The sequence below is a fragment of the Numenius arquata genome, chromosome 2 (genome assembly GCF_964106895.1).
Source record: "Numenius arquata chromosome 2, bNumArq3.hap1.1, whole genome shotgun sequence".
NCBI classification, from domain to species: domain Eukaryota; kingdom Metazoa; phylum Chordata; class Aves; order Charadriiformes; family Scolopacidae; genus Numenius; species Numenius arquata.
This window is the reverse complement of record NC_133577.1, coordinates 49,795,835-49,821,123: the sequence shown is the minus strand read 5'-3', so window position 1 is coordinate 49,821,123 and position 25,289 is coordinate 49,795,835. Positions and strand designations below refer to the sequence as shown.

General features: G+C 38.7%; 1 protein-coding gene across 1 annotated transcript in view; it reads left to right on the top strand.

The window, feature by feature from the left end:
* The window catches only part of FBXO11 (F-box protein 11), a 75,064-nt gene that overhangs the window by 41,041 nt on the left and 8,734 nt on the right, over positions 1–25,289 (top strand). The window contains exons 4-11 of the mRNA XM_074169065.1: positions 3,787–3,931; positions 5,298–5,427; positions 6,498–6,581; positions 6,664–6,796; positions 12,742–12,848; positions 12,947–13,058; positions 17,290–17,396; positions 17,483–17,620. Coding sequence (XP_074025166.1) covers positions 3,787–3,931; positions 5,298–5,427; positions 6,498–6,581; positions 6,664–6,796; positions 12,742–12,848; positions 12,947–13,058; positions 17,290–17,396; positions 17,483–17,620 — 956 coding nt within the window. The remainder of the gene's footprint in view (positions 1–3,786; positions 3,932–5,297; positions 5,428–6,497; positions 6,582–6,663; positions 6,797–12,741; positions 12,849–12,946; positions 13,059–17,289; positions 17,397–17,482; positions 17,621–25,289) is intronic.

Genomic DNA, 25,289 nt, shown 5'->3' with positions numbered 1-25,289 from the left:
ACGCTTCCTTTTGCTGGGATATTTCAGTTTCTTCAGTACCACTTGTCTCCTCATATCGTTTTAATCATTTGACATACTCTTCCTTTTTGTTTATTACTGGGTAGGTTTTTTCCTCTCTTGCTGTAAGAGTACTCTGCTTTTTGCATATCTGTTTTATACTGGGCAGTTCTTGCTGACTTCTTTTAACCAGCTTTGGAAGACTTTAGAGACAAGTAATTTCTTCCTTTTCACTGAACTACAGAATTGTAGTAGGTACTGAGATTCTGGGTTACTGGATCACTCATTGATTGTTCCCCACATTAGGTACCGCACATGCACAACTCATAGTTCCCAGAAATTACTGCCTTTTAAAATTTATCTTTGACTCTTCCTATTGATTTATAAGACATTTTTTCCAAGAACACTGCATGCCATGTTTTCTGACATATTTCTACTTCTTAACAAGACAGTATTTTTACTAAATGCCTCCTTATGGAGCAAAAGCTATTTGTCTCCATTTTCTCCACTAAAATGGACAAAAAAGGTATCCATACGAGACATAATTTACGATTCGGGATTCATGGGATGGCATTCTTGGTCTTTATACAAAGATTGTAATTCACTTTCAGGCAGCTTTCCCTGCCCTTTGTCTGGTATTACTCTACTAGTTTCTATCTACTAACGGATCAAAATTGAAACTGAATTGGCTTCACGCATATCCTGTGGAAACAGAATGACATAACCAGCTGTGTTTCTAATTTTCAGTTGTCTGGTATATTAACACTTGCTTAACACTATTAAAATCATAAATAGTTCAACCATCAACTTATGTTAGGGCAGAGATAAAGATTGGTGATGACCTCTTGCACTTTGTTTTTATTTTTATTCTTGTCTATTTTTAACACTTACTTGGAAAATGTCATTTTTCTTTTTATAAGGGTATACAATTCATACTTAACTGTCACTTTGTCAATAGGCATAAAACTGTAAGGAGTAGCAGCGCACAAATGTTTCTGATTGGTGGCCAGACAAACCTTTAAAACTGATTCGGCATATTTTTATAAACTGGGAGGAAGGACATATTGAATGCATCCTCCTTTTAACAGATTACTGAAAGATACCTAAAATGTGAAGTGTGAATTTATAAAACAAAAGCCTGGAGTTCTCTCTTGGACCCAGAGGGTATCTAAGTCTTCACATAAGAAGCAAATTAACTTTCAAATTATACTGGAGAATTCCACGTAGTAAACACTATATCAGTGATTTGAATGGAGAAATCTTAAATCAACCCCTTCTTAATTGAGCAAAAAGGCAATTTAAATTAAATCTTTCACTTCTACAGGATTTTGGATAAAGGTGGGTGAGGATCACAAACACCTATAAAATCGCCTTCATTTTGCAAGCAGTGCCTAAGTTTCCAAGTAAATACAATGTGAAAAAATTTTAGGGGCTGAGGGGGCTTATTGTGGCTTTTGTTACTTTAATTGCAAGAAGTTTTCTGACACTTTTCGAAGTTGGTCCATGGCCCTTGTGGGAAATGCATCTGGATTTCTAATTTTCATTTTCAGATAGGGCCCAGAGAGGAAAATGGGAGTGTGAACCGTTAAGCAATGGGAGGCACTACACTAACGAACTTCTCTCTTCGATAAAAAATTAATCAAGTTCCTAACATATATAAACTTAAAGGAAGAAAAAATTCTGCATCTGTTTAGGGAAGAGAAGAGGGGTCATGGAAGGCTCATGAGGATTTACTGCCTTGCATTCACAACAGCATTTCAGCTTGTAACGGCAGTAGAAGGCTCTATCTCCACAGCTAACTGGGAAGCTACCAGAAAAAGATGAATTCGGAAGCAGTGTCTAATTATCCTGTGATGCATTTCAAGGGTAATTAGGGCTGTGGAATGGATTGCTGCTGCCTGTTTGACACAGGAAGGAACCTCTAAATCTCCAGTGGAAAAGGACCTTTTTAAAAACCAGCACTGATCGTGCATGTAACATTTTTATTTTTGGTGAAGCCCAAACATGTTCACCTCTTTAGCGTAAGGCCTTTCCATATTACTTGCTTTTTATTATTTTTTGCTAGCTTACTGGCTTCAGCTTGACTCATAAGTTCTTGTTTTGTTTTTTGAATAAAAATATTTTTTTTTAATCTGGTTATTAATAATACTGGTGCCGAAGGGAACTGTCTTGGCCAGGTTCTGGGCATTCATTCCTGTCTCCTTCCTTGTGCTTGTGCTAGCACTTCTGTAGCTTACAATGAGCTACAACAAGGAGCTGATCCATAAAAAAAACAAAACAAGCAAAACAAAACAACAGAACAACAACAAAAAAAACAAATCTCATAAAAACCTACCCCAAACCACCACTTTGGAGGAGGATGGGTAAGGGCAAGAGGAAAATAAAATCAGGTTTATTCTGTCCACACTCAGTACTACCAACCTAAAGGATGTTTTGGGAGCAAATAGCTATTGGCACGTGGAAAGGTGAGACTCATTGCTTTTGTACAGCATAGATTTTTGTTGGATTAAAGTGGCGTGTATCTGTAGCTTATGAGTGTAAGCAGGGTTACTGTTGAGAGCAGCATCAATCAATTGGATAAATGCCCTCCTAGCATCTTTGGGGAAGTTAGTGTTTGTGAATCACTAAGGTGACATTCATATGATGGTGCAACAAGGAACAGGTTTGGGGAAAGTCACTGCAAAGTCAGTAACATTTCAGAATTTCTACTAACTAATCTGACCACAGATGTAAGTGTGACACCGTGGAAAAACAGCTCTTATCAGTTCTCTCATAGTACACAGGTTCTGGTGATGTGGTCTGTAGATCAGTTTTAGCATCTTCCTAAAAAACACAGTTCTGGTCCTTGCAGTTCGTGTTTTCTCTCTTTTCTAGCCAGAAATAACATAGTTATTTGGACTGCTTTGTCCAGGGAAGACTTAGAGGCTTATCTTTTTTCTTTTTTTTTTTTTCTTTCTTCTTTTTGTGGAATCTCACATGGAAACTATTTTTCAGAACGATACTCCCTCTAATTTAGTAGGTCATCTTTCTGAGGGTCACTCTAGTAGTCTTCCTGTAATAGCCAAAATGACAATCTCACTGCTCTCTAGGTTCAGACGTTCTAGGAAAAAACAAATAATGCAAGAGGCATTACATGGATGTAATTGCGTTATCAATGTAGCAGGAGCTTTTAATGCCTTGCATACAAATCTTCTAAACTTCAGAAACTGTTCTGAAGAGGGGAGACTTTGGAATTATCCTGGCTACTGGTTTCCTGCATCCCAGACTTTCTCTTTTGTAATGCGTTTGTGGGAGAACAAGGAAGTTTTACTAGTGGTTTTTCCAGACAGTGACTATTTCTGACTAAATTCTTTTGTGTTTGAAAACATTTTCAGAGGTTTTGACTTTGGGACTGGATTATTATTATTATGTGGATAATGTGGGTTAATTGAACCACGATGAAGGTAATAGACTTGTCACCGCTATCTGGAACGTGCACAGTAGCCTACTTAACATCTGCAGTTGTGTGCAGATTGATTCCTCCAATAGAAAAGGTGAACTAAAAAGTTCTGAAAGGGGACTTGAAGCCTGTAACTTCTACCTGACTCCAGAGTCAACCATTTACCTCCTTTTTTCGGCTTTAGATTTAGATGAAATGTACTTTTTAATTTAAAAAAAAAAAAAAAATTGCTCTGAGATCATTGGCATTTTAAATGGAAATCTTTCAAACAGCGAGTTGGTGATCTACTTGGGTCAGAATCTGGGCTTGTTAAATATGTCAATAATCTTACATAAATTACTGTTTAATAGCAGCACCTGCAGAACAATACCTTCAGGAGAAGTTGCCAGATGAAGTGGTTCTAAAGATCTTCTCCTACCTGCTGGAGCAGGATCTCTGTAGAGCAGCTTGTGTGTGTAAACGCTTCAGTGAGCTGGCTAATGATCCAATTTTGTGGTAAGTGAAAAGCTATTCCTCATTATCTTGAGAAATATTAGATGTGCAGCACAAGAGGCCAGTACAATAGAAAAATTGAAATGTTGATTGCAATTAGTTGAATTAAAACCAATTGTGTTTTAATATGTCTGGTTTACTTAAGCATTATTTGTTACTTATGAATATCTGATGTGTTAAACAGTAAAACTTTTAATTCTCTAGATATTAGTTAGATATTATTCTCTAGATATTAGCAGATACTAGTTAAATAAAGGCTTGTTTAAAAAAATCAGTGAGATATTCCTTCAGTAGCCAGTCCTTCCTTTCTTTCCCTCTTTAACCTTTTTCATGCTTCTGTGGGTATTGTGTTCCCTTATGCAAAAGGAAAAACACATTTCTTAATGTTAAATGCAAGTTTTATCTAGTGTTAATTTTAGGGGGGCAGAATGGAGGTGGGTGGGGTTTATTCTCATTTGTTTTGTTTAATGGTTGGATATTCAGGCTGTTTTTCTCCATGAATCCACTCTAACCCTGGGTTTTTGAGAGATTGGATAAATGGGATCTAAATTTGCATTATTTCATAAAGAAAAATAACATGTATTTCCTAGGCTGCTGTTTGGGTGGGTTTTTTTCTTAAATAATGATTAAGACTAAAACAAAAAGATTAAAATTTGAGTATAACATCACAAAAGTGTGGGGTGGGGTTTTTTTCTGTCCTAAAGCCAGCCTTGGGAGTGTCTTGTCAGATGAATTGCAACTTCTGAGATTCAGTGGCATCTTGTAAGTCTGTGCTTAATATCAGCAGGCTCAGGTACTACAATTATTTGTGTTCTGGCACTAATCAAAAGAATCCAATTGTGTGCTTCGTGTACTATTCTCTTTTTTTTTTTAAGCTACTGTAATCTGTCCACTGATGAACTCTTTTTGAAATACAGTGCATCACTTGCTTTCTGTGAATGCATTTTTTCAGCCTTTTTTTGGTAAGGTGAGGAAGAGGTGGCGGCACACTTTAAGTTTTGTTATTCTTATCCTGCTTGCTTTCATAAGTGTTAAAGCTATGTTGTAGTTAACGTACAATTAGACTCTGATGCCACATACAGTGTAACTGCTTAAATTTCTTCATGGAAGTTGCATGTTGAGAACTGTCTCTTGGATCATGAAACACATGTCAAGATTTTTCTTAGAAAAACAGAAGTCAGTCCAAAAGAAAAAATGTTTTGGAAGTGTTTTTAAAATGGTTGGTACTGATCTCGGTCAAATTACTGTCACAGACTGGTGAATGCCGTTGGAAAAATCCCCAGTTTTTAACATTTGGTGTGTTTATATTAAAATGGAAGAGTAATCAGAAATACATTAATTTTCTTTTCTGCTTGACGCTTCTTCTCAGGAAAAGATTGTATATGGAAGTATTTGAGTATACTCGTCCAATGATGCATCCTGAACCTGGTAAATTTTATCAGATTAATCCAGAAGAATATGAACATCCAAATCCCTGGAAGGAAAGCTTTCAGCAACTGGTAACAGTAGTATTCATTTACATTCCAATTCATAGATTTGTAAAAGTAAAACCCCCAACTTCTGAAATGTGGCTGACAATAGTAATTATTTTGGGTTTAGACCTTTTAAGACAATGGTACTGAGGAGGTGGGAGAGATCCCTGTATTGTGTTATGAAGTTACTTCCTTTCTGAGGCACACCTGAGGGAGGCACATCATGGTAAAGTGGAGCATTTGAGCATCCAGCTCTTCTATCTGGGGTTTTCCTCATGTTTTGCATCACTGAAATTCTGTGGAAGAGATTGTCATGGTCTGTGGCTCACAAATAAACTTCAAATAAATGGTTGTCATCATATATTATTAAACCAGCCTGCATGCTGGTTATCGGATTTGTGTGCATCGTCCTCCAGTAAACCAAACAGCAGACTGATAATATCACTTGGGCTTAAATAGTGATTTGCAGCTGACATGACCTGAGCTAAACAAGTTACCTTTAAGGCATGTGATTGAACCTCTAATCTGAAGTGTCAAAGGTATTGTAAGAAAGGCTGGGTGTGATGTCTGAGAAACATAATAAGGGAAATAAATATCAAGGTGAGTGTATTTTACGATGCTGCATGTAATTAATTGGTTAATGAAATTATGAAGCCTGGTGAGGACAAATACTTGACTTGGCTTCTCTGTCCAGTACTCAATCAAATGAGAAGGTATAAGATTCTTTTTTTTTTCCTCACTGTATAAATGCAATTTGTTTTGTGGCAAGCTGCTAGAAAACCAAAAGATGGAAATAAGGGCACGTATTGTGGAGTGGATAAGGTACATGAAGCTTTTTGGTCGCTGTGGAGGCTTCTGGCTGTGTAAGCAAGTTAGCTTCTCCATTTAGTTGATCACTCTCTTAGGCTCAGGCTTTTTTTTTTGGTGTTGCCACTTCAAATCGGGTACCTAATATGGGAGGTCAGTTAATGTGACCCTTAGTTCCTGGAACAAACTGATATCAGCAAATGGCTTAATTGGGGGATTAGTGGATCTCTTGTCTGTGCATTCAGGTCCACCCATCTGCAAGCTTTCATAAACTGTTTTCCTCGTTTCAGTACAAAGGAGCACATGTGAAGCCAGGGTTTGCTGAACACTTCTACAGTAATCCTGCAAGATATAAAGGAAGAGAAAATATGTTGGTATGTTTCTAAAGCAGCTCTTAAGAATATTTATGTATCTTTGTACGGCTATTTCTCTCTAAACTTGTCCCTTTTCTTCTAGTATTATGACACCATTGAGGATGCTCTTGGTGGAGTTCAAGAAGCTCATTTTGATGGACTTATCTTTGTTCACTCTGGTATATATACTGATGAATGGATATATATAGAATCTCCAATCACCATGATCGGTGCAGGTATTTAAACTGAGATACTTTGTCTCAAAGTATGACTTGTGTTAATTACCACCTTAATTACAAAGATAGTCTGGTGTATTAAATATCCAGTATAAATGCCCATCTTTATTCATCAGCCTAGTAAACAAGTATTTTCTGTACAAGTGTCACTAGCTAAAAAGTAGCTGATGCTTCAGACTGAAGTACTGTTGTCTGCTTGTTAGTTCTTGGAATAGCTTACCTTTTTATTTTGGTAGGAGAAAAAAAAGTTGAATTTGTCAGAGAGCATACTCAGTTACATGACTGCAGTTCAAATTTTCAGGTGGTTCTTATGAAATTTGTTTATATATAACCCATCTCCAGAGTAGAATCCAGCAGTGGGAACAAGCCCAAATTAGTATCTGTCCCATTTTCTTCAGCATCGTAATTCCATTTCGAGGTTGGAAATGAGAGCATCCAGCAGAAAGATTCTGAGACTGGAGATTCTTTCTCTGTTCATCTCCCAACTGTTCCTTTAAAGGAGAACCTTTATGGAGAAGGAAGGAAGACTTTCAGAATAGGAAAGGTTTAAGAAGTGTTAATATAATACATCTGATTACAAATTTTGGTGCTTGTGGAGCTGTTTGCTTTTTCTGTCCCTACTGTGAGTTTGCTAATCTCCAGTAGCATGATAGAGCAGGTAAGAATTTAGACTGTCTTAATGTCTGGTAGAGATTTTGGTTAAGAGGTCTCAGACCTCTTACACCTATGGTAACCCAAAAGTGAATTGCCTACGGCCTGCTTTTTCTGAGATACTGTCCGTCTGGGTTGGTTTTTTGGTTTATTTGAGGACTTTTGGTTTTTTGAAAGAAGGGAGAAAAAAGTTCCTCTTTTCAGGCATCTATTTGTTCTTTGTAACAACTGTTCTGTTCTTGAGTGAACCTATTCTGGCACTTCTTGTCTGTACTTTGCAGCCTTGGCAGTGAGAACAGTTTTGACCAATGCAGTCAGAACGTTCCGGTGTTAGTCTTAAAACTTGTCCCTGCAGATCTGCAAGATGCAGCTGGGTTAGTATGTTAGTTTGTCAGTTCGTGACTACGTTTCTGAAGCTAACAGCCTGAACATCCCCACTTACTGTGCTTCAGTTTGTGTTGTGGAGAGCTTTTGGAGCACAAACTGGATTCCTTTGGAATGAGACTAATCTAAGAGGCGTGTTCTTGGAATACTGTTACTGCACTCTAATAGTCGTCGTGTATTCAAGTTGGAGGGACCAAGCTAGGACTAGTCCAAAGTCAGTCTCTTCTACCTTTTCTGTCCTGCAGCACATGTGGTGTGGATGTCTGAGCCTCAGCGCTGTTTCAGTCTGTAGGTACCACTCCTGTTCTGCTGCAGTAATTGCTCATGCAGACGTTGCCTTAGACAAATCACAAAATACCCCCAGCTTCTGTTTCAGAAAGGGGATGACAGTAATAGATGCCAGTACAAATAGGTCAAGTCATATTCATGAAGTGTTTTAAATCCAGAAGAAACTGGATCAGCACTGGCCTAAAATATAAAATTTCTCCATTACTTCATGAGACTTGAAACGACATCTTCACTATCTAGTTAAACTTCTACGTGTTCTCTGGCTCCTTTTTCGAAGACCCTCTGCTTTCCCTTCCACTGGAATTAACCTAAGTTATTCAGGAAAAACAGTTACCTTAAACTACAGTTCGTTAAAAGCAAGGGATCTCCGTTGGGTATTTTTGTAATAGAATAGCTGTCTTGGGGAACAAAACCTCCAAGAGGAATCCAGAAATGCTGGATGTAGTTATATTTCAGTTGCTGGCACTGCTGTCTCTTCACTTCCTCAGACTTTCTCCACTGAATGGTCAGTGACATTGTAGAGGGAGTCAATTTTCATTTGTCTGGAAAAGAAAACAAATTAAAGTGAACCACTAAGCCTTGGAGAAATACCTCTTCTCTGTTCAGTCTGGCGTGCTTCTCAGAATAGTAGGATTAAGGCAGCACCAAATCTCTGCAATTCTACTCAAATTTCTTTAATAGTTTCTTCTGCTGACTTCTTCAGAAGCACAGCTTTATTGGAAAGGCAGCTTTACATACCTCGAGCTTTCAAGAACCTTCTGCTGTCTCGTATAAGCAAAATGTTCTTAGAGAATAACACCTGGTATTCTAGGTTTGTTGTTCTGTTTAATTTTGGGGTTATTTCTTTCTTTCCTTAAATCCAGGGGAAGGAGTCAGGTTCAGGAGGAAGCCTTTGGAGATATTCCTAGTTCTGTGGCTTATCTGAACTGTCAAATGAGAAGCAAGAGTAGAAGTCCTGTAAGGAAATCGATGCATCTGGTTCAGTGGACAGAAATACCTATGGATTTCTTAAAGGAATTCTGTTTTCCAGGGTTGGAGAGGGGGTATCGGATCACTGCAGGAACACAAGCCTTCCATGGAGTGCTCATCTTGCTCAAGACAAAGTCTCTCATCTTAATAGCTGTATTTCAGCAGTTGTACAGACATGTGTCCTGACAGGAGAATTGTTCCCTAAATATGGGGGTTTTTCTGTATTTTAGGAGATAAAGCTTTCATTTTTCCCCTTTATTTTCCATTTGAATTAAATAATGTACAAGTCAGTGAAAAAGGGATTATCAAAGGGTTTTCCAGTCAAGAAAAAACATTAATAAAACAATGAGAATTGCTGTTATTTTAAGGGTAGAAAAATCTATGGTAAAGACTGTCATAATTAGAGGGTTTTTTTTACTTTTGAGTGCAAGAGAACTTTCACGTGCCCGAACTCTTCTTTATATACCTGTTCTGCACCTTTGAATTAAAATCGTATTTTAGACTAGTTTGAATCTGTGTTCTTTGCTGTAGATTTTACAGACTGCAAGATCAAAAAGGGCCTCTGCATTTTTGGCCTGATACAATTGAACAGGGTCACAATTACTTCCTGCAGAATCTGGTAATTTTTCTGTTAATGCACTGAAAAGTGAAATTGGTTTATTTCTTTTGAGGAACAAAAGAATTCTGAGGCAACATGCAGTTAATTTTTAATTCTTTAGGCAGCCCCTTATCATAGACTTCCTGTTAAATTATTTCTGAATGTTCTCATCTTGGTCCTTAAACTGAGCATGAATCCCGATTCCATGGAACATGACTCCCTTAGACTTCAGCAAATAGACTACTTGGCTACGGAGCTAGTGGCCCTTCTTCTTTTCCTTTTTCTTTTCCTTTTTTTATACTGGTTTCTCTCTTCTAAAGTGGTCTAAGCCAAAAGTTTTGGTTGTATCTGAAATACAGATATTTCTCTTAATATTTCTCTTAATATTTCTCTTAATATTTCTCTTAATATTTCTCTTAATATTTCTCTTAATATTTCTCTTAATATTTCTCTTAATATTTCTCTTAATATTTCTCTTAATATTTCTCTTAATATTTCTCTTAATATTTCTCTTAATATTTCTCTTAATATTTCTCTTAATATTTCTCTTAATATTTCTCTTAATATTTCTCTTAATATTTCTCTTAATATTTCTCTTAATATTTCTCTTAATATTTCTCTTAATATTTCTCTTAATATTTCTCTTAATATTTCTCTTAATATTTCTCTTAATATTTCTCTTAATATTTCTCTTAATATTTCTTTTGCAAAGATTCAATAGGATGTTGCAGAGAATATCTTTGCGTTTAGAATGAAACCAATGCTTGAGCAAGTCCCCTTCCCTTTTCAGCCTTTTCATTGGGGGGGGGGGGGGGGGCTAAATGTAATGGTCTTACAAAGTGACATGCTCCCTAATGTGCATCCTGGGACCTCCCAAACTCAGAGACCTGTAGAGTAATTCATGTGCTAAGAGCAAGGAGATGTCTGTTCAGAACATCATCCAAGTGCATGGCAAACACCTCCAAGCACAATTCCACAAATCTCTCTGCTTGTTTGGTAGCATTTCAGAGCATCTAATGTGAAGTGTAATTTTTCCTTGCCCTCCCGAAGAGGGGAACATAATTCTGATATTAATTTATGGTTCTTTTATTGCCTGTTAAGGGCTCCATTTATTTTCTGGTTTTGGTTCACCTGCACTACTGTGGTGCTGTTCTTTCTCAGATGCTGATGTACTGTTGTGTGTGTGCCAGTGCACTTGCACCAAGCTGAAAACCAGTTAATTATATATGAAATAGAATCATAGAATGGTTCAGGTTGGAAGGGACCTTAAAGATCATGGAGTTCCAACCCCCCTGCCATGGGCAAGGACACCTCCCACCAGACCAGGTTGTTCAAAGCCCCATCCAGTTTGGCCTTGAACACCTCCAGGGATGGGGCAGCCACAGCTTCTCTGGGAAACCTGTTCCAGTGTCCCACCATCCTTCACAGGAAAGAATTTCTTCCTGAGATCTAATCTAAATCTCCCCTCTTTCAGTTTAAAACCGTGTCCCCTCATCCTGTTGCTCCACTCCCTGATCAAGAGTCCCTCCCCATCTCTCCTGTAGCCCCTTTTAGGTACTGGAAGGGGCTTTAAGTTCTCTCTGAGCCTTCTCTTCTCCAGGCTGAACAACCCCAACTCTCTCAGCCTGTGCTCAGAGCAGAGGTGCTCCAGCCCTCTGATCATCTTTGTGGCCCTCCTCTGGACCCGTTCCAACAGTTCCATGTCTTTATGTTGGGAGCTCCAGAGCTGGACGCAGTACTCCAGGTGGGGTCTCATGAGAGCAGAGTAGAGGGGCAGAATTACCTCCCTTGACCTGCTGTTACCAGACCACAGAAAAATATTTGGTATGATGACACAAGTCCTCATCAAAGCCTCTTTTAGTTGTTATCTAGTACTAAGTGAGTAGTGGTATGAAGAAGAGCTAGACTACCTTAAAATATCTGCAGCTCTGCAGTAATGAAAGCAGAGATCTGGCTTTTAGATAGGGAGAACAAACTGGATAATGATGTAAATGTTGCTTCATTCTGACTGGCACCTTTCTGCTCTGAGTGATAAAGAACAGGCCATACTGCCTGTCTGTACTAGTGTCAACAGACAACTGAGAAAGACCTGCTTGTGAGAAATCTTCAATAAAATACCGAATTTAGGGCAAGTATTTAGTCACGTTTGTGTGTCTCAAGTTGGGAATGGTTTGAAATTGCTATCAGATGAGTCATCTCCTATAATATGTGGAACTTCCATATTTACATTTCATGTATTGAGGAAGGCTGCTTCTGGCTTGCATATTTAATGTGCAATTTTGAATCAGACAAACGATCTTGTTTGTGAATGAGTATCATTGAATTTATAGCAATGTAAGGCTGTTGTTAACTTGTGCTCCCTCTGCTGGCTGTTGCCATATCAATGTAAACATTTCCTTCCCTTGGATTAAGGATAAAGAATAGAGCAGAGCCTTGCTATTAACACAGAAACTCAAATTGCAGATAATGGGAACTTGCAGATGAACCATTTTGAAACCTCCTGTACATACTTTCGAAGCATAGTTCGGTCTAATTTTATAAGATTCTCTTGTAAAGAATAACGAGGATATCAATTTAAAACTCTGAATCTTACATTTGAGAAGTGTAGGGAGGTCACTTGTAGGTCATGAGCAGATTACTAAGTAGTTGTTTAAATTTGTTCAAATTAGTGATGGAATGTATGTAGCTTTAATAAAAGTATTTAGAATAACAAAATAAATTGTACTTAGCAGAATTACAGTGCCTCTAGACTGGTATCCATGTTTAAACTGTTAATTGTTTGTTATAAATAGTAGCCAAAAACTAGCTGTATACAAGAGATATTTTTCTCATTGTACTAGATATTAAATTGGTGCAAGGCTTTCTTGATTAAAGACTAGTTTCTTTATTGTCTTTGAAACTTTCTGTTTTAAGATTCTTCTGACATGAAGGCTATTTATGTGCCAAGAATAGTGTTCTTTTTCCTTTGTTGCTTTGAACAGAATTCTGTAAGTCTTTTGAGGATTCTTTTTTTTCAGTGGCAAAAACTAAGACATAATAAATGTCTTCTTTACAGCACCTGGAAAAGTAGCAGATAAAGTTATAATAGAAAACACTAGAGATTCCACCTTCGTTTTTATGGAGGGTTCTGAAGATGCCTATGTTGGATATATGACAATCAGGGTAAGAACCTCAAACTTCAGCAGAGCTTTTAATAATTTCATTTTAATGCCTGAGCAATTAAATAAATACTACATTTCTGTGTTGCCTTCCTTTTCCAGTTCAACCCTGATGACAAATCTGCTCAGCACCACAACGCACACCACTGCTTAGAGATTACCGTGAACTGCAGCCCAATTATAGATCACTGTATTATTCGAAGTACTTGTACGGGTTAGTGGGCTTTTTATTACTTGAAATTAACACTGTGTTTAAAGTCATTAAACTAACCAAGGCACATGGAAGCAGCAAACAAACCGATTATGATCACTGATACTGGTATATTTCAATTTTTGATGCAGGTGTTTATACGGGTCTGCAAGCCTTTTTTGCCTTGAAATGGCATTATTACAGTGACTTCTTTGTGTCCAAGACCTTTGTGGTAATGTGTATTTGGTCTTCTATTCCAATATTTTGGACTCTGAGCAGTTAGCTAGGTCAAGGCAGCTCTACGCTTTGCATCACCATCTGTTTTACTGGAGACACATCAGCTAATATGTGGAAGTGTTAAAAATAAAAAAAGAGGAGCAGAGGACAGCTAGCTGCTCTCAATATCTTGATTTCTTTGTTTAATGCTGAATACTGGGAAATTGAAGTACATGAAGAAAACTTGTTCTGGAAGTTCCTATATACTGGGCACCCTGATAACAAATGAGAGGAATTAGATTCATTTCTTGGACCCCATTCAGCCTGGTTATAGAAGTAGTTTGAAGAGCTGCATCGTTTCATATGGAAACGTGCTTACAGATAAGCTAGTAGGTCTTGGATGGTTTTGGGAAAATTGTTTATTAAAGTTCAGCTTTGATAATGAAAAGTGGTTATGAAAAAAAATTATGGAAGACTTTCTGAGAATTTTGGACTTCTTGCTCTCCTCAATACTCTGGATTCCTCAGTGTTTGCGGCATTGAATTGTTGCTGCTCTTGTCCAAAGCTAAACTTTCTGGTCAATTTTGGAGGCTGTGTGTAGGCTGTGCTATTATCACTTATTGATTATTAATTTTTATTGACCTTTTTAATCCTACCAAGCCTTGCTGTAACCTACTCAGGAAGTACTGAGTGTGTGTAAAAAAAAAAAAAAAAAAAAAAAAAAAAAAGTGGCAGTCTGCCAGAAAAGGCATTTGCTGTTTCCAAGTCAGTGACATCTCTGAAATATTGATCCATAACCACTCAAAATCTCTTTCCTAGCACATGCTTGATACCCTCTCTGTAGATCTCCTAATTGCATTAAAGCATATTTCTACATTATGTCATATGTAAAGTTATTAATGTATGTAATATGTAAAGATGGGAGCTATGTAACTGCAAGTGATTTAAGCTGGAGGTTTCTTGCTGCCAGTCCAGAGCATCTTTGAAATATTTTTAAATAAAGTTTAAATGGCAAGATCCTGAGTCTAGAGGTTCTATTGCATCCATTGTAGAGCAAATCTTATTAGTCTTTGCCTTAGTAAATAAAAGTAGTGGATGGCAATGTGCCTTCTTAAAGTATTGCTTAAGTGTGTGCAATCATTATATTCTGTGTAAACAAAATAAAGCCTAAGCCAGTAATAAATGTGCTTCGTAGCCTAAAAGGACCAATTTCACACCATCAATAATGAAGTCCAGTGAAGTGAGTCAGAATAAAGATTGCCTTCATTTAAACAAGCAAAAAGTGATAGAGGTATGTTTTTAGAACATCACACTGCATTCTCAAAAATCCCTGGTTCCTCGGTGTCACCAAAAGAAGTAGAGAAAAGGGGATTGAAAGCAATTATGAGACACAAAAATTGAGAAGTTCTTAGCAAGTAATATAAATAGGAAACTAGGAATTGCAAGATACTGTAGGACCACCCCCACAGTCCCAAATACGAACACCCCAACAAAATACACTTCCCTCTGCCACCCCCCAAAGAACTTAATAAACAAGACAAGATATAACATTTGTCAAGAAGAGACAGCGCTTGTGTCTTGGGGAACAAAGAGTTTTAGCAGTGATGCTGATCCATCACAGAATGGAAGAATTTGAATGGCGAAGTGTTGTGTAATTTTTGTTCCATATTTAATGAGAATAGGCAGGAATGATAAATGTGCTCATACCCTAGAGGGATCATGAAATACGTTCCACTCCTGACAGTAACTGTGGATGAGGTTAAACAGCTGTAAAAATAGACACTCTAAAATCAAATCATGCAGGAGTTTAAAAAGTAACTGGCCAAGAAATCTTCTGGGCTCCTATTATGTATGAACAGTAACTTGAAACCTGGGTGAGATGGTGTATGTCCCTGGGGGTGGGCAGCAGGGGGGAGACCGAGCTGCCAATTGATGCTGGGTAAAATAATGAGATGGTAAATGTAGGGGTTTGGTCAATCAATAATTCAAAATTCATGATTGAAGCAGATCAGTCTTTATTTACAGAAAGTTATAATGGTTGCATCACACTGTCAGCATTTTTGATGACTTTGATGAAAAGAAGGTGAAAGTCCTAGTATAATTACATAGGTCCTTAAAAATTATTTGACTTCAACATATAGTGCCTTAAAACACTAGAATTTTACAGAATTACCAGAGCGCACATTAAATAGATGAAAAAGAACTTTCAGGGTTATTCTAAATGGCTTTTTTGTGGCTATTTCAAAGATGACTTCTTGACTTTTCACCACTTTATCAGTGACTTGCAGAGAAGAAATAAAATGCATATTGATAAACCTGAATGACAATGAAGACTTAGGGTATCATAAATAGCCTGGAGGATGGGTTGCTCTGCCCTTTTTGGAAGGTGGGCTCTCAAACAATATTCACATTAGAGTGGGCAAGTGTGAAATTAGATACACAACTCGCTTTTGTTCCTAGTTTCAAGTGACAAACCTTTCTCCAGGGAAGTTGGATTCCTGGGAAAAGCTTAAAGACAGCTAAATATGAGCCCTGGTGTAATCTGTAGTGGCTAAAAGAACTGATGTGATCCTTAGTTACACTTGTGGGAATATTAAGGAGAAGTAGAGAGACTGTGTTATGCCTCTGCTTAGTCCTGCTTCAGAATAAAGTGCTCTTTCCCGGTGTCCATAGCAACGTATTGAAAATTTAAAAATAGTGCTGTGAAAAGTCCTCAAAGATAAAGCAGAAAAATTCAGTTGTAATGAAAAACATATCAGCTGCCGTTTGTTACTTTATCAAGGAAGGAATTGCGTGCACTAAATCCGTGCGCACATTGGGTATGGCATAACGAGAACCAGTCACTGGGTGCTAAACCTGGAGGAATTCAGATGAGCAATTAAAGCGTAAATTAACAACTCTGTAACCAGCTAACAAGCTTTATGGTGGTTTCTTAGTTGTTGGAAATATTCAAATCAAAACTAAATGTGTTTTTAAAAGATACGTGCTGAAGTTCCTGCTACTAGGATTGAGGCAGGAATTAATTCAGGGAATTATTATAACCTGTATTATTCATAAGGTCAGACTAGACAATCAAAATAATTTCTTTATGATTCTTTTTTTTTTAGAAAGCTCTGTAAATGAGTTTATGAATTATTAAAGTGTAGTCTTTGTGGTACTACACTAGAAGGTAATGTGAAAACTTGCTAATAGAGCATGTAGTGGCTTGCTTATTTAGTGATGTTTAATTGCGGGGAAGGCACGTGTTTTGTGGGCCAGATACCCTGAGATGGGGTCTTGCCTTTCTCAAGTTGCTGTGAATCTGCTGTTGACTTTTAGCGGCTGCAGAATTTCGTATTTCCATGGTTTGTGGAATTGAGCTGATCTGATGAAGCCCTGAGCAGTTTGAGTCCTGGTTGCCTGAAAAGAGTTTGTTCTCTGAGTAATGATACGGCAGCTGAAGGCATCTAAGGAGCTGCAGGGAGAAGCTTTGTCATTCAGCTGGGAAGAGACCTCTTGGTTTCCAGTGTGTAGTTCTGTACTCAAGACTGTGCTGCTTGTCTCCTGCTCATCTGCAGTTAGACAGTGTGTCTTTGTACGCTACAAAATTGTTGTTTGTTTGGGCTCTTTGAAGTACTGGGTTGTTAAAGTTTAAAGGGAAGTAAAATAAGGCAGTAATTAGCATAGAACTTTATTATGTTTTGGTTGTCCTTTGTCTTATGAGCAGTCAGTATAGAGCAGGCCTAATGTAGAGAAATAAATGAGGGAGAACTTTCATAAGCATGAATTATTATATAAATGACTGTCTCTTCTGGCAATCTTATGCAGCTGCGTAACCTTGGCAGAGTGGTTTTTAAAGCAACTCCTACCTTGTTTTTTTGCATCTGCAGAATGATGACATTAGTGTTTTTCTGCCCGTGGCTTGCAGTGCTTTGGCACTATGCACACCCAATCTCTTTTAAAGATCAGTTCACACTAACTTTTCTTGCAAAAGCACTGCCAGACTATTTATAAATTCACTGTGCTTTGAAGCTATGGTAACTGTACTGTTTTCTTCCAGTTGGCTCTGCAGTATGTGTTAGTGGCCAGGGAGCTTGTCCTACTATTAAACACTGTAACATCAGCGACTGTGAAAACGTTGGACTTTACATTACAGACCATGCACAGGTATTTTTTGATATCAGTTTCTTTACTGTGATAAAATTGGTTTATTGTTCTTGATTCCCATCTTAATTTACATTTTTATTTCCTAGGGAATATATGAGGACAATGAGATCTCCAATAATGCATTAGCAGGGATTTGGGTTAAAAACCATGGAAATCCCATTATCAGACGGAATCACATTCACCACGGACGTGATGTTGGCGTTTTCACTTTTGACCATGGCATGGTAACGTATATGTTTTCTTTTGAAGAAAGAAATATAGATGTTCATAGCTAAAGTCTTCAAATTTTGCCCATCACTGAAGAAATATTTTTTAAAAGATACTCTTACATGTCAACAAATATTTTAAAATATGCCTACTGTTCTTCTCTTGCCCTTCAGTGGGCAGCTTCAGTTCAAAGACCATTTTAGCTGAAAGAGGTTTGAGCAATCTTTATGCAGTTGATTGGCAGCCTGTTACATTGAATTTTGTGGCAGTGACAAAATACTTCTTGAAATAGGATGTAAACCGTAGGCTTACATTTACACTATCGCTTCATTCTTTTTCCTTTGAAACAGAACAAAAAATAAGGTGCTGGGAAATTTGAAAATTAAATGCTCTGTGGAGACTTACTTAGTCTTATTTTAATGTTAAATCTCTGACACAGGGTATGTCCAGCTTCTTTGAGAAGGGGACTTTTCTAGCATGGAGGTAGTTGTGCAATTTTAACACAGGATTTTGTTTCAGAATTCAGGTCTTCTTTCATAAAAATGTTTGTTTCTGTGGTGTGAAGGTGATAACTTCCATGTACATGCAAAGCGTAGTGAGTAATGAGTTTGCGTAGCCCTTGAAGTAAACAGAATGGATTTTTGCCAGTGAAATAAAAGATTATGATTTGCTGATTTGTTTAGCAAAATATTCTGCATGTCTTCCAAACAGTGCCAAATCATTGTTTTTTCTGCTTGAATTCAAGTCCAAATTCCCCCCACTCAGCTGGCAAAAATAAGCTGTTTTCTTCTAGTTGCTCTTAAAATGGGAGATCTTTAATGACTCTTTCTACAGAGCACAAGAGCTCTCGATCCCCAGGGGTAAGAAATCAGGCAAGGAAGGCAAGAGACGGGCATGGCTGTATTGAGACCTGCTGATCAATCTAAAGGGCAAGAAGGATATGCCCAGGCAGTGGGAGCAGGGACAGGTGTCCTGGGAAAAGCATAGGGACACTGTCTGGTTGTGTAGGGATGGTGTCGGGAAGGTGGCCAAGGTGCATCTGGAGTTGAACTTCGCAAGGGACACAAAGAATAGTAAGAAGGGCTTCACTGGTAACGTGAAGGAGGAGAAGGCTGAGGTACTCAACAACTTTTTTGCCTGTCTTCCCTGGCAACCTCTCTTCTTACACGTCTTGAGTGGATGGGTCACAAGATGGGGACTGGGAGGGCAAAGTCCCTCCCGCTGTAACAGAAGATCAGGTTTGTGAGCACCTGAGGAACCTGAACATACTGAAGTCTATGGGACCCAACGAGATACGTCCCAGAGTCCCAAGGGAAATGGCTGATGGAGAGTGGCTTGGCAACTATGTGATATTTGAAAAGTCACAGCAGTCAGGTGAAGTCCTTGGTGACTGGAAAAAGGGAAACATTGCACCCATTTTTAAAAAGGGTAGAAAGGAGGACTCTGGGAACTATCGACCTGTCAGCCTCACCTCTGCGCCTGGGAAGATCACGGAACAGATCCTCCTAAAAGCTATGCTAAGGCACGCTGAGGACAGGGAGGTGATTCAAGACAGCCAGCATGGTTTCACCAAGGGCAAGTCCTGCCTGACCAACCTAGTGGCCTTCTGTGATGGAGTGACTACATCCGTGGTCAAGGGAAGAGCTACAGATGTCGTCTATGTGGACTTCTGTAAGGCCTTTAATGCGGTTCCCCACAACATCCTTCTCTTAAGTGGGAGAGATATGGATTTGATGGGTGGACTGTTTGGTGGATGCGGAATTGGTCAGATGGTCGCATCTGGAGGGTAGTGGTCAATGGCTCAATATCCAGATGGAGGTTGGGGACAAGTGGTGTCCCTCAGGGGTCTGTGTTGGGGCCAGTAATGTTTAATATCTTTGTCAGACAGTGTTATCGAGCGCACCCTCAGCAAATTTGACAACAATAACACGCCTTAGAGACAGGATGCCATCCAGAGGGATCTGGACAGGCTCAAGAAGTGGGCCCTTGTGAACCTTATGAGGTTCAACAAGGCCAAGTGCAAGGTCCCGCACCTGGGTTGGAACAACTCCCTGTATCAATACAGGCTGGAGGATGAGGGGATTGAAAGCAGCCCTGCAGACAATGACTCTGGGATACTGGTAGACAAAAAATTGGACAAGAGCCAGCAACGTACTCTTGCAACCCAGAAAGCCAACTGTACCCTGGGCTGCATCAAAAGAAGTGTGGCCAGCAGGTTGAGGAAGGTGATTCTGCCCTTCTGCTGTGGTGAGACCCCACTTGGAGTACCGCGTCCAGCTGTGGAGCCCTCAGCACAGGAAGGACATGTGGTACAGGAAGGACAGAGGAGGGCCATGAAGATGATCAGAGGGCTGGAGTACTTCTGCTATGAAGAAAGGCTGAGAGAGTTGGGGTTCTTCACCCTGGAGAAGAGGAGGCTCCGGGGAGACCTTATTGTAGCCTTTCAGTACTTAAAGGGGGCTTATAAGAAAAATGGGGACAAACTTTTTAACAGGACTGATGCAATAGGACAAGGGGGAATGGTTTTCAACTAAACAAGGGTAGATTTAGACTCAATAGAAGGAAGAAATTCTTTCCTGTGAGGGTGGTGAGACACTGGAACAGGTTGCCCAGAGAAGCTGTGGCTGCCTCATCCCTGGAGGTGTTCAAGGCCAGGCTGGATGGGGCTTCACTGAATTTCACTGAATTTTTTAGAGTTGGAAGGGACCATAAAGATCATCTAGTCCAACTCCCCTGCCGAAGCAGGATTGCCCAGAGCACGGCAGAGCCTGTTACTCAGGACTGCATCCAGGCGGGTCTTGAAAATCTCCAAAGAAGGGGACTCCACAACCTCCCTGGGCAGCCTGTTCCAGGGCTCTGTCACCCTCACCATAAAGAAGTTTCTTCTCATATGAGTGGAACCTTTGGTTGCTTTGAGCAACCTGGTGTAGTGGGAGGTGTCCCTGCCCATGGCAGGGGGGTTGGAACTCAATGACCTTTAAAGGTCCCTTCCAACCCAAACTATTCTATAATTCTATGAAAATTACAAACATAAAAGTACAAAATATGATCAGAGTATGATGAACTAAATGTCAAACTGAGTAAGAGACACTGAAGTTCATACTCTTGCTGTCAGATCAAGTGTAATGTTCAAAATCAACAGGATTTCAGGTTCCCTTTTGCCTTCACGAGGATACCACAGAATTTGATTATCTTGCTGTGGGTGTTGGATGCTGCAGGACTTGGATTGCTTATAACTTTGGTGATAGTGAATAATAAACTGTCTAGTCAGTTTGCTTTGGAGGTTGTATTTTAAAAGATAAATAGGAATAGATAATATAAATAAGACAGATAAATAGGAACCTCTTCTCTGGTGCTGTAATGAAAACCTCACTGTAATAGACTTGATTTAAGAGCTCTGCTGAAGAATGAGTTCAGCCAAACCAGTGCATGTTTCATGTACTCAGGGATACCAGTGCATATTCCCTTCCACACATTTTTTTTCCCTATCATTACTACCTGGCACACTTCTTGCCTTGCTATGGCTAAATATACACTAGGATTCTTCTTTGGCAAGACTGTAATTAAAACTGATATGTTATATCCACAGATGTTCTTTGCAAGTAAATGTCTTTTATCGTCTAAGTAGTAGTTTTGATGGTAGATCTTCTTTAGTCCTGCAGAAAGGTAAATAATACTTGTAAAAAAATATGCAAGCATTAGACACTAGTGGCTTTGACTAGCTGAGAAAGATGAGTCCCAAAGTCACACTCTTGCAGACATGGCTTAGGTGTAGACTGGACCTTTGTTTTCTCATTTCAGTTTTCTCACCTTCTGACCTTTGGATCCACCATTCCTTCCATATCCCTCATGTATTTTGTCTTGCTGTCACCCCCCAGACCCTCACCCCCAATTTAGCATGTTCAGAGATCTAACTACAGTAGACATTCATTTTTAACTTTGACTCATTCAATGCTTGCTCCAAGGAAACTATAGTCCACCATTTTTAAAGTAAACTTATTCTTAAATAAAATATTGATTAATTCAGGCAGTAATTTGTTTTAGCTTTCCTACTGAACTTCTGTATGAGGATTTTCTATGCTTTGTGTGTTCTGTGTTGGGGAACTCTTGGCTAGGTCTCAGATGCCTAGTGAATAAAATAATAATCTCCTAATAAGACATTTCTTTGGGGAAATAAATTTCCATAGTTTTGATGAATGGATAATGCAATTATATAATGTGATTATAGCTAATACATAACAGAGCAAGCTTTCAGGAAAAAAAAATACCTAGTTTTATTATGGGTAAAAGGAAGAAGAGAAGGAGCTGGTTTTTACAGATCGGCATTTTGATCCCTGATGGGTGTTTTTAGGCTTACTAAATTGTGGATCTTTTTTTTCTCTTTGTTGGATATCTTTCTTCCCTTGTAAGTACTTATTCTCTTGCTTTACTTCTAACCCAGATCTGGTCAGGTTCTTGATGAGTGTTGGCAGCGTGGAAATAGCATTGACAGAAAATCCACTGTGGATGGGAACTGGTGAGGCCTTTCTCCGTTCCACCCAGGTTGCTGGGGAGGCAGGAGAGAGGAGCAATGCAGTACTAGCTGTAGCTGTTTGATTTGGAGGTTCCTGGTCTCGGTGAAAGGTAAACAGGGCACGGAGAGCTGTGATTTTTTGCTGCTGGTATAAAATTTTCTTGCCAGTGGAAGGTGAAACGTGGTGGGATTCTGCTCTGTCAGGTGCCTTTTCTCCTCTCTCTTCATTACATCCCGAGGAGCATATTTGTTCTGTGTTGGGCAAGGTTATACCAGCCCAGGAGAATGCCCTTCTAGCAGTCTGCTGATGGATTTCTTTATGTCTTTATGTCATTTTATATTCTCTAGAAATGTAGTTGTTTAGCCACTTTGCAAAGGGCGCTGGCAAACTGAAGATGTTATATCTTTTATATTATCTCATTGTTTGGACACTGCCACTGTGTCATTTAAGCTGTATTAACATACTGTGTAAGCACTCCTAATTGGCTTCGGTGAGTACCTATATCCATGCATCCCTCTAAGACTTAAACAGGCTCAGAAACGCATAATGAAGTGATTTCAGTTAAAGAAAAGCTGGGAAAGGACAGTGCTTCAGTAACTCCTGGAGGGGTGATGTCTGTATGTAGGCTTGAGGGTTAATTGGAAAGTTTGGCAAGGAGCTGCCGCTTGTTTAAGTATTGAAGTATAAATATTAAATATACAAGTACTGAAATATTAAAAAAAAAATCTAAAAGCCAGACTGAATTCACTTGATTCATTTTAAATAAAAATGTATTTGATTTATTTTCTTAACGGTGGAATGCCTGTTCCAGTGCTGCGATCAGTGTGATATCACAAGGAATAGAAATAATTTTTTCTTTTTTTTTTTTTTTTTTTTTTTTTGTTTAAAGGAAGCACTAGCACATTAAGGAGAACATGTGAATAATATTTATCTCAGCTGCAAATATTATTGAAATCTTTCTTAGTCATAAACTCCTTCGAAAGATCTGCCCCCCCCCCCCCCCCTTCCATCTCAAAGGCTGCTTTTGGCAGCGTTCTCTGTTTTGTATCGTGCAGGTGATAGAGTTGATGTAATGACATCATTGGCAACATTTGCATATTCTTTCAGATAAAAATCCTACATATCTAAACAAATTAATGGATTTTCTACGTTCATTGCTCTCGCTTCTCTTCTGTCATTTTTGGGTGTGTAATTTATTATTTTTTTTTCTTCCTTGTGACTCTGCAGTGGGATAAGTACATTCCAATACTGAATTCCTACCCTACACATTCTTTTCCCGTGGGTTTCTGTGCTGGAGAGCGGGCTCTAAAAGGTTCAAGAGTGTTTTGTGTTTCGGTTTCGTGCTCTCAGACCGTTCTTTGTGTTTTGATACTTGTAGAAACTTCACCTCTTCTTTCTAAACCGGCAATATTCTGACGTTTGCCTTAGTGGCTTGTGCCAAATGTTTAACAAGCAGACATTAAAAATGCAGCATGGTATTGGCAGTGCCTCATGCCGACCCCTCTTGCCTGCGATGAGTTACCAGACTTTTTTCATAAATTGTATTTAGTAGTTGTATGCAGACAACAGAGAACTTCCCATTCACTGTAAGAATAAGCATCATTTTGTAGTTTGTAGCTGAGATCAAGGCATAAAAGTCTTAATTCTGGTTTCTCCCAAATGAGAAATGTAACACTGTTGCTTGTTTTTCTTTTTGATGAAAGAAAATTATAGTAGCATGTGTTTAAGTTGGGCGATTGTGACTAGTTGACAGCTCAATCTTTTAAATACTACAAATCAGATAATTTTAAAGAAGTATGTATATAAAGTCCAAAAGATATAAATGAGGCTTGTGCCAGTTTCTATACAGACTATAATAAAAACTCAGTTGGCCTCTTGCTGCAACAGCAAATTTTTCCTATGCACTAAAAATAAAGGGTTTGTTTTGCATCTTGAATGTGGTTTTCTTTATGCCGCATTTGGATTTTCATAAAATCCACCAACTCTAAAATAAAGACTATTCCAGGCTTTGGAAGGCAAACTTTTATAAATGTGGCTTTTATGCCGTCACTCGCACTTATTATTGCTGTTTAAGTTGATACAGAGTCAGATACTCTTTAGCAGTTCATTTCTTTCTGTCTTGGTCTCTTGGTTTGTTTTGGTTTTTTCTTGCCCTGTTAGGAATACAAGTGTCAATATATATTTAGGAAGTGTTAAAGCTTGCACAACTATCTCTCTTAATTTTTCTTCTTTTTTTTTTTTTCTTTTTAAAATACCTTTATTATCCAAATAATAACATGAAATACCTCTGCCTTTCTGTAATGTTATGCTCTTTGAGACAAAGAAAGAAAAAAAAAAAAAACAAACAACCTTTTAGAAATACACGGGGGGAAAAATTCCTCTGAGAAGAAAAGCAGTGAACAAAATCCCATCAGTTACAAGTTTTAACCCTCGTGCATTTCAAAGCAGTTTTTGCCAGACTAGATAAAATGCAGAAAGCAAAAAAAAAAAAAAAAAAAAAAGTTCAATTACTGAGTGTTTCTTGATGTAAAAAGTCTCCTGAGCTTGTCCAGCTGCGCAGGAACCCTCCTTTGTCATCGCATCAGCTTTTTCTGTGCCCTGTGTAGTGTGTGGGAACATCAACGCTACCGTGACCGTGGTGGTGTCTGTCTGCAATGACTTTCTCCGCTCAGATCTTACCAGGCTGCAGCGGTGTGTTCTTGCCCACGCTCTGGAGGTGTCGTCTTGTGCCCACAGCTAATGCTTTCCCTGGTATTTTAAATAAATTTGGCGTATGAAGCTACTTTTTAGTATTTAGGATTTTTCAAGCAGAAAGCTACTGCAAAGGTATTTTGAGTCTCCTTACACTTGGTATTCTTGTGTACGGTTATAATTTTTTTTTTTTCCACTTGCATCCCATATTTCTCCTTCTGCTAGTTCACCTGGAAATGTTCCCGAGCGTGCCTGGGGAAGGCTTTGTGGAATCTCTTTTTTTTCTTTTTTTTTTTTTTCTTTTCCGTAGCTATGCCATGTATAAAAATTTGTTTAAATAGTTTTGTTGTAGGCCTGCGACTACTATTGCAGTGTCTAAATGGAAATACACGCCATTTAAAAAAAAGGAAGGGGCTGGGGGAGGGGAAGTTTAGCAGTTGGCCACTCGGACCAATCCAGCCCTGGAAAAATTCCTCATCTC